At 46.6% G+C, this 8,776-nt stretch overlaps 2 protein-coding genes across 2 annotated transcripts; one reads left to right on the top strand and one right to left on the bottom strand.

The window, feature by feature from the left end:
• The first annotated feature begins 1,606 nt into the window (after positions 1–1,606).
• On the top strand, positions 1,607–3,969 carry MAD2L1 (mitotic arrest deficient 2 like 1). The gene is made up of 5 exons (XM_030948228.1): positions 1,607–1,721; positions 1,901–2,047; positions 2,130–2,250; positions 2,561–2,664; positions 3,150–3,969. The coding sequence occupies exons 1-5, from the start codon at positions 1,640–1,642 to the stop codon at positions 3,320–3,322; spliced, it is 627 nt and encodes a 208-aa protein (XP_030804088.1). The 5' UTR covers positions 1,607–1,639; the 3' UTR covers positions 3,323–3,969.
• A 464-nt stretch (positions 3,970–4,433) lies between these two features.
• Positions 4,434–8,392, bottom strand: RPL7L1 (ribosomal protein L7 like 1). Its single transcript, XM_030948227.1, has 7 exons — positions 8,345–8,392; positions 8,085–8,193; positions 6,326–6,489; positions 6,041–6,178; positions 5,695–5,804; positions 5,318–5,530; positions 4,434–5,059 (listed from the first exon to the last, which is right to left on the bottom strand). The coding sequence occupies exons 1-6, from the start codon at positions 8,359–8,361 to the stop codon at positions 5,322–5,324; spliced, it is 747 nt and encodes a 248-aa protein (XP_030804087.1). The 5' UTR covers positions 8,362–8,392; the 3' UTR covers positions 4,434–5,059; positions 5,318–5,321.
• Positions 8,393–8,776: the final 384 nt, after the last annotated feature.

Genomic DNA, 8,776 nt, shown 5'->3' with positions numbered 1-8,776 from the left:
AGAAATATCTTAAATATTAACCAAAAGCTCTACTATTCTTGCCTGGTCTCATGCTTTCAAGTTATTCTATTTATCACAAAAATGAGCAGCTCTCCAAAAGCAAAATGGACAAGAAGCCAAGTGTAGAAAAAAAACCCAGAGGGCTGTAACCATTTTGGGATAGATAAATAAAAGCACTGTAGTACATAAGATTTTAACCAAAACAGCTGATATTCACAGCAATCCAAGTTCTAAAAGTCAGGCTTTTAGTATATTTCCAAGGTTGAAAAAATGCTTCCATTATTACAACCTTGGAAATATACCACTTTTACTCAGAAAATATTTTATTCAGAAGACTTATGTATAACACAATCACTAGTGAACAAGATCCAGAATAAGTTTCCCGTGGTTAAATTAAATGATATATTATATATTATATATTATAATATATATTATATATATATTATATATTCACTGGAGCCAAGAGAAAGCCTAAGCTTTTGTGAAAACGTGTTTTATTACAATAAAACAAGCAATCACACCATCAATTTACTCTCTTAGCATTTGGCCCACTGTGCTGTGCAATGACCACATGGTTTTTATCCTCAGTATGACTATTTCTGTTTTGAATGCAACTTCATTTTAAGACTGTTCATTTTGTTTCTTTCAAGGGCAATATGGGTATCTAACACAAGTATGCCTCAGATGATGCTTTGGAAAAATCACATTTAGGGAATAATTTCATTTGCAGCTATGCTGTGCCCAGCAAACCCATTAGTTTTCATTTTTGCCTATAATTGATTTTATAGTCTAATTAGCTGGCCACCTTGTTACTATCCCAGCAGACCACAACTTACCCTCCTCATATTATTAACATATTTCAACATTTCCCTGTTTTGCTCAGTCTCTCTTACCTGTTAACCTCTGCCACAGCTCCCTCCAGGTGATGGCCACTGCTGGCTGCAACATCTTCCTTGGTCTCCCTGTAGTAACAGGACTGAAGTTGTTCGACCAAGCAGCAAATTCCCTTCACCAAGGCAGCCCAACAACCCAAATGCTTCTTAACCCTTTTTAAAAATTATTTCTGGAATTATTATGGATTGAAAGAAAAATTGTTTGTCCTGCTTTGGCACGTTCACCCCACCTGCTTCTTCAGAGTGCTTGCAGAAGAGTATTTTTTATTTGAAACAGCTATTGCATGACTTACACCATGAAAGCCATCAATAAATAATAAATTAAGGATTTGTTCAATTCATAACTGGAAAGTACCATTTTTAGGCTCGTAAGGTCGAATACACCTTGGCAAACGCCGAAACGCAACTTCGCGCAGCATTCCCGCGGCAGAGCTCCTTACTCGCTCCGCCCCCGCTCCGCGCTCCCCTCAGCACCGCCCACAGACGCAACGGCACCGGGAGGGGCCGGCCCGTTTAACATGGAGGAAAAAAACCCTTCTTTGCCGCCAGGCAGCCATGGAACCCCGCAGGCTGCCGCCCGATTTTCACGGGCAAGGGGCCCAGGGAATGGCGATTCCCGGAGGGAAGGCCGCTGGTGTCGCCTGAGGCGGCGCGCGCCCCCCTCAGCGGGGCCGCACGCGCGGGAAGGGGCGGGGCTGGGTGGGGGCGGGGCCGGATTCGAACCGAGCGGCGGGGAAGCGGCGGCCATGGCGGCGCAGCAGCAGCTCGGCCGGGAGCACCAGGGCATCACCTTGCGCGGCAGCGCCGAGCTCGTCGCCGAGTTCTTCTGTGAGGGGGCCGCGGGGGACCCCGGGGACCACGCTGCGAGAGAGGGAGGGAGAGAAGGAGGGTGGGAGGGGAGGTGAGGGGGTGGGAGGCCGCGTCTTATGGAGCGACATGGCCGCCGGCTGGGGCCTGGGGTGGGGGTGCGGTACACATCCCTTTCCCTCTCCGTCTAAATCGTGCAGCCTATGGAATCAACAGCATCCTGTACCAGCGGGGCATCTACCCCCCCGAGACCTTCACCCGCGTGCAGAAGTACGGGCTCACCCTGCTGGTCACCACGGACCCCGAGCTGGCCAACTACCTCAACAACGTGACCGAGCAGATGAAAGGTGCGGGCCGGCGGCCGGGCCCTCCCTGCGGTGTCCCTGCCGCCGCTTCTCGCCCTCTAAGCGCTGCCCTGGCTTCTTGCAGAGTGGCTGTACAAGTGCATCGTGCAGCGCCTGGTGGTGGTGATCTCCAGCATCGAGAGCAGCGAGGTCTTGGAGCGGTGGCAGTTTGACATCGAGTGTGACAAAACTGCAAAGGATGACAAGTGAGTACCGCGGTCCCTCCGCTCCCGAGTACCGGGGCAGGCACAGGATCAATGCCATGGGCTTGTGCCTTCAAACCTTTCTCAGTGCCCTACCCTCTGTCTGCAAACCAGTCATTATATAATTGAACACACAAACAATAAAGGCAGAGCAACTATCACTTAATTTTTTCTAAAGACTTAAGTGTCACTACTACCCTAAAAATACCGTAGCAAACTACCAGAGCTTACCAAAGAGAACTGTATTTAGAGGAAACTGTCAGCGCAGTAGAAGTTTCAAACTTCTCTTAGCAGAATTTTCTTATTATTCCAGTGGACCACGGGAGAAATCTCAGAAGGCAATTCAGGATGAAATTCGCTCTGTCATCAGACAAATAACTGCCACAGTAACCTTCCTGCCACTCTTGGAATCTGCCTGTGAGTATCCCAAACTGCACTAAAGAAATAAAACACTTTTGAAAAACCTCAGTAACTTTCCAACTTTAGAAAATATTTTCTGGTTTTATGAGGCTTTTTGACTATTACACATCATGTACCATCAGATTTGTGAGACAGCACGTTGTTAGACTGAGATCAGGACAGAGCTTCGGGTGGCTTAATGAACTTGAGGAAATTAAATATGTGTGCCCTGAGAAATACAAGTTTTCATGAATAATTTGGTCCTATGAAGTGTTATACAGAGCTCATCTCCACAGCATTTTAACACACTTGAAAAAAATTTACAACACAATTTAGTTTTTGAGAAAACTAAAATGGCCTCATATGAATATCTTAACTATTTTTTTTCACATAACCAGTATCAGTGTAACTTCTGAAAAGCTTGGTCCTTGTCTCAAATTCTAGATGATGTACTTCAAACCTGCCATCTCCTTATTGGTGAATTTGTTCTCCCTTGCTCCCAGGTGCCTTTGACTTGCTGATCTACACTGATAAAGATTTGGCAGTGCCAGCAAAGTGGGAAGAGTCAGGCCCACAGTTCATAGCCAATTCAGAGGAGGTTCGGCTGCGTTCCTTCACCACTACAATCCACAAAGTCAACACCACAGTGGCTTACAAGAAGGATTCTGTTCCATAAGATGCAGGGGCAAGCTTTGTCCTGTCACCTTGTATAGTTTCTGTTCATCATGCAGCTAAGCTATGAGCACATCATTACTGTCCTCTTGATGAAGCATGACACAAAGACAACATGCCTGTCTGTGAAAATGTGACACTAGACTAAGCTGGCATCATTTCCAAAGAAATTTTAAAAAGGTCATAGTTCAATTCTTACTTTACTGTATGAGCTAATGGTGTTAAACCACTGCCTCTGCTAGAAAAACTGCCTAAATCTGGGATTAGCTGCTAGAATTGTGTTCAGATCCTGTAACTTTGTATTTTAAAATTATTTTTAAACTACAGTCTGTTAGCAGTTTTAAATTCTCTGTAGCAACTAAAATAATCTCACTCCTAGAGTGCCAGTTTTCATGTTAGAAGCCTGGGCTGTTTTATTACCAGGAATAACCTAAGAACAAATCATCCAAACAATTCTTGTACTGCTCTACAAAGGAAGCAGCTGTTTATCAGGAAAACTTTAAATACATGAAACTTTGTATTTTAATGACCACTGGGCTCTAGTTCTGGGGACAAAGTTGTTCTGTGTACGTCTGTTGTGTCTGTCCAGCATTTTCTATGTTTCTATTCTTGTTTTACAGAATAAAGCTTTAGTTTTATAGTGTTCTCTAATTCAGAATCTGCAGTCCTTTGTATTTCAGATGGTTTTATGAATGCTACATCCTAGCACAGTTTATAACTGTCACACAAGTAACATCCAAAAGGCATCCTTTCTTGTTACTTAACTGTTTCCTTCCTGAGTCTCCAACTGGTGTGGAGTCTGCAGGAAATCCATTCATGGATTAACATTTTGCCCCCACCTAAGTCTTCAAATAACAGTTTAAACTGTCACAGTGAACTCATGACAGTGCCTTCCATATTTGTTGAACAGCACTGAGCACTGGACTCTTCACGTGTCCTTACCCATTTCTGTAGTGAAAGAAATTAGGGATTTAAATCTCTGGAACTTTCAGACTCTTCCATGGTTTTCTTTGCTTCCTTCACTAAATTCATTCCAGCCAGAGTGTTTAACTGGCTTTTCCACTCTTTTACAGTGATGTAGGACCTTCTGTGACAATAATATAATTTCAGAAGTTTATTTTAAAAACATCGATTACATACACCTCACCCCATGACTGTATTACAAGCTTTTTGGGCTTTCCTATTTCCAGGAAATAATCCTCCCCAATAGTCCCAATCCAGCAGACGTTTAAAAAAGAAGAAAAAAAAAAGTCTTGCCAAAAAAAGGGCTCTTATAATTAGGAACACAAAACCCTTAATTTTTTTAAAATAAATACAATCTGGATACTTAAAAAGTGACATTATTCACTGCTAGGGCTTGTGCTGCAGTAACAGAAGAACACCTTGGTGTTTTTCTTTTGCCTGTCAGCACAATTGTGACTCTACTACCCCTTCACCCCCAGAAGCAGGTGCACATCAAAGAGTGAAGTCTGCAGTAGGGAGCATAAAAACCACTTATTTTACAGAGATGCAAAAGTGAAATTGCTCCAAGAAGCTCATTCTTGTACCGAACAGAATTTATCTTCTTTAAGAAGGGCCAGCACAAAGTCCATCTCCATCATCATCATCTCTGTATTTCTTCTTTTGTAGAGGCACCAGCAGTCAAGAGAAGTTGCATACAGATCACTGCATGTACATAATGTCCATGAAAGGTTCATGTGAAAAGGACCAGGTCATAGATCCTGAAGTTTTCACAAAAACCCTGCAGAACAGGGAAGAAAATAAACAAGAAAGTAATATTATCTCCCAGGAACCAAGCCTTCATGGAGGTGTCCAACAGCATATGCTGATTCCTAATGGGACCCACACTCTTGATTAGTTTCCCCTACCCTGAGGTCACTTTTGCAAAGTGACCATCAAAACCAAGGGAGCACCCCCTTCACCTTCAATGGCAGCTGGTTGTCCTTAGGACAGGGAATGAAGGGGGAGCCTCAGAAGCAGCCCAGCAGGCACTGCTCACCTGACTAGTTGAGCTGACGGATGAGCTGGTTGATGGCATCCCCTCTGAAGCCAGGCTTGCCCATCTCCTTGAGGAAACCCACTCTGTTCCGCGATGCGTGCCGAGCCACCGACAGATGGAATGGCCACAGAAAGCTGGTTACTCTCTTGAAATACTTCCCAGTTGAGTAGATTTCATGAATAAGGTCTTCCAGGCAAATGATACCACAGCCCCCTGCATGAGGAGAAGAAAAAAAAAAAAAAAAAAAAAGAGATGTCCAACTGTATCATCTTCCCCCACACTGCTCCAGAATTACCAGTCCTCTAGTTTGACAAGATGTTTCTGACCCTTTCAGAGACGCCTAACTCTTTCCTCAATTTTCTCACCCTCTTCCTCACCTAAATGTTCCTCTATCAGCACGTTGTCTGTCAGAGGTACCCTCTTTTTCTTGATCTTGGCTTGGCCCCGTTTCAGGATGAGCTCTCGTACAGACTTCAGGTTAGGCTGTCTGCAGAAACAAAAATCAGATGCTGTAACAGAGAGACACTATGCAGAGGGAAGCCCATCCCACTTCTTTGTGCAGAGGTGGTAAAGTAGCAAAGTCATGTCAAGAACAATGAGAACAGAGACAATAACAAGTTTTAGACAAAGCTGATTAAGTTTTGACCATTACTGGAGAGGTAAAGGATCTGTGATAGCAGCTGGAGAACCCAATGACCCCCAGGTCAGGGGAGGGGTACGTACCCCCATGCCACATAAGGCTCCACGATCCGCAGCATCTTCAGCGACAGCGGGCTCAGCTTCACAAACACCCCAGTGTAATTCTTCTTCAGCCGCAGCAACTCAATCACTCTCCTCACCCTCTTGGTCACTCCCTTAATACTGAGGAAAACAACTTATCAGTAACCACATTTCCCTAAAGGCCTCAGATCACCTGCAAGGTGATGTCTGGGTTGATCCCACTGCCGTGGCGTGGAAATGACACAACAAAGGGCAGCAACAAGGGAAGGAGCAGGGGAAGGCTCTCACTCCACAATCCTCACGACAAAGGCCAGTTTGCTCTCCTGTGGTGCTGCTGCCTGCCCAGGCCTCTGCTCCATGCGCCTCAGGCGGGTGTCATCCCGGCGTTTGCGCCATGAATCCCGAACAAACGTCTCCAGGCGCCTGAACTGGATCTGCTTCCCCTTCTGCTGCTGCAGACAAAAGGAAAACAAAGTGAGGTTTACATCTCAAAGGCCAAATGAAATGCAGAAGTAGTGAACAATGTCCTTACAGCTTTGGAAGCAATAAGAAAATAAATTTGATTATCTAAGCCCAAGGGAGGCAGAACTGAGGGACAACACATGAATTTACACACAACTGTTATTTAGGAACAGTGAACAAAGAGTTTTTCCCCAGGAAAAATATAAATTAGGGAAAAGACCTGGGAGACTTCTAGGCATAGCTACACACACAGCTCAGCAATGACTGGAAAAGCCAGAAACAACATGTGGGCAAAACAGATGCTACAGCAATACCCCAGTGTGACTCAAAATTACCCTCCAAGAGAATGTAACTGCATTTAAAGTCAGTTTCTATACTGGCACACGTGCAAGAAAAATTTCAACCATTCAAGTAACTATTAAATATTGCTGATATTTATCAGGCGAGCCAGAACATCTGATAAAAGTCTTTTATCAGATGTTAAAAAGTCTTTTCATTATTACTAGAAAATGTAAAGCTCCTTTTTAGAATTTAACAGATGTTTAAATGTCTCTCTTTAGCTTAGGAATGAGTACATCCACCAACACTCATAGTGTTTTCTCATACAAATAGGACTTGAAAATGCACAGCATTACAGATTTATATTTAGGATACTGCACTGGTTAAACAAGCAGGCCACTTTAAATAATCTAACATTGTGTGTCTTCTGTTCTATTTCATCTTACAAATCACCCATGAGACTCATTTGAATTTTCAAAACAGGCAGACCTAATAAAAGTCTCATCACTAAGATTCTTTTTGCAATGACAATCTTACAGAGTGGCTATTTAATATTATTGCTTATGCTCCCACCTTGAAAATATAGCAAGCCACTGATGCTTTTAAAAATGTAAACATGGCATCAAACAAAAATGGCAGGAGTTTTGCACATAATCCCACAAGATTCGCTGGGAAAGCTTTAACACAGACACCTACTGTATTAGCTGGGGTACATCAGAACAGGTCTCAGATTGGGAATTAGAAAGGTTTGCTGTGCTCTGTCAGTCTGGAAATGGCACAGTGTGCACAGGGTGTGTCTGCACTAGGACATGTGCCACCCCACTGGCAGAAAAGGCTTCACCATGACCTGTGCTGCTCTAACAGTGAAATAACTCTAAACGCACACTCAGAAAAGCACGGCTTCCATGCAGGGTTTCAACACAAAGGTGGTTTCAGACAGTGAAATCCCAGGGCAGCAGAGACAACTCAGCAGCGCTGCAGTTTCCCACATGTGGCTGCAAACACCTGAGCACCACTGATCCAACAGGAACAACTCACAGTCTTCCATTTATTTGTTTCGGTGTAATGACCTGTACAATTCTGTCCTCTTTACAAAGCTCAGAGACTCACGGAGAAGACGTTGAGGGACTCAAGCCCCCCTCGGAACCCCGAAGACGATCCCTGCCCACCCGCGGTGCTCGGGCACCCCCTCTCTGAGGCGCCCGACCACTCGGACCCTTTCCCAGGAATTTCAGGGAACTGTGACTCCCTCCGGAGGACGACGAGCTGGGGCTGCAGGCCCAGGCTCTGCCGGGACCCGCCGTACCTTGCGTTTGTTGAGCAGCGCCTGCTTGGCCTGGGTGGCCTTGATGGCCAGGTACGCCTTCCTCTTCTTCAGCAAGTTCTCCGGCACCAGCGGGATCCGCCGCCTCGGCCTGCGGGCGGGACAACCCGGTTACATCCCGATCGCATCCCGGCCCCATCCCGCATCCCGACCCCTCTCGGACAGCCTCCGTGGCCGCCCCCAGCCCGCGGATGGCGGCGGATCTCACATGCCCTCCATTCTTCCCTCTATGCCGCACTTACTCCTCCAGCTCCGCCATTTTGCCAGGTCAGCGCCGCGCATGCGCGGGGCTGGGGCGGGGCCATGGCCGCTCCCCTTCAGGCGCCGCTGGCCCGCGCAGGGATCGCGGAGCGCCGGGAAGCGCCCGGCCCGGAGGGGAGGGACCGGACGGGACGGGACGGGACGCGCTGCTGGCCGGCGCTGCACCTGCCCAGGGGCATCCAGAGGCGGCGAGCCCGGGACAGGAGCTGCCGTGGGGACGCGCGGTGTGACAACCGCATCACCCGCAGGGGGTGCCAGAGCCTCATGCTCAGCCGGGTGGTGCTGGGGTTGTGCTCCTGGGGCGGGATGGAGGAGCGATGTGTGACTTTACACTCTGAAATAATTCTCATGTCCACTGACCGCGGTGTCCTCTCACCGGCGGGGAGCTCCAGCCTTGCCCGGAGGTTCGGCGG

The sequence above is a fragment of the Camarhynchus parvulus genome, chromosome 4 (genome assembly GCF_901933205.1).
Source record: "Camarhynchus parvulus chromosome 4, STF_HiC, whole genome shotgun sequence".
NCBI lineage: Eukaryota > Metazoa > Chordata > Aves > Passeriformes > Thraupidae > Camarhynchus > Camarhynchus parvulus.
The sequence above is the reverse complement of the archived record's forward strand: the minus strand, read 5'-3'. Positions and strand labels throughout refer to the sequence as shown.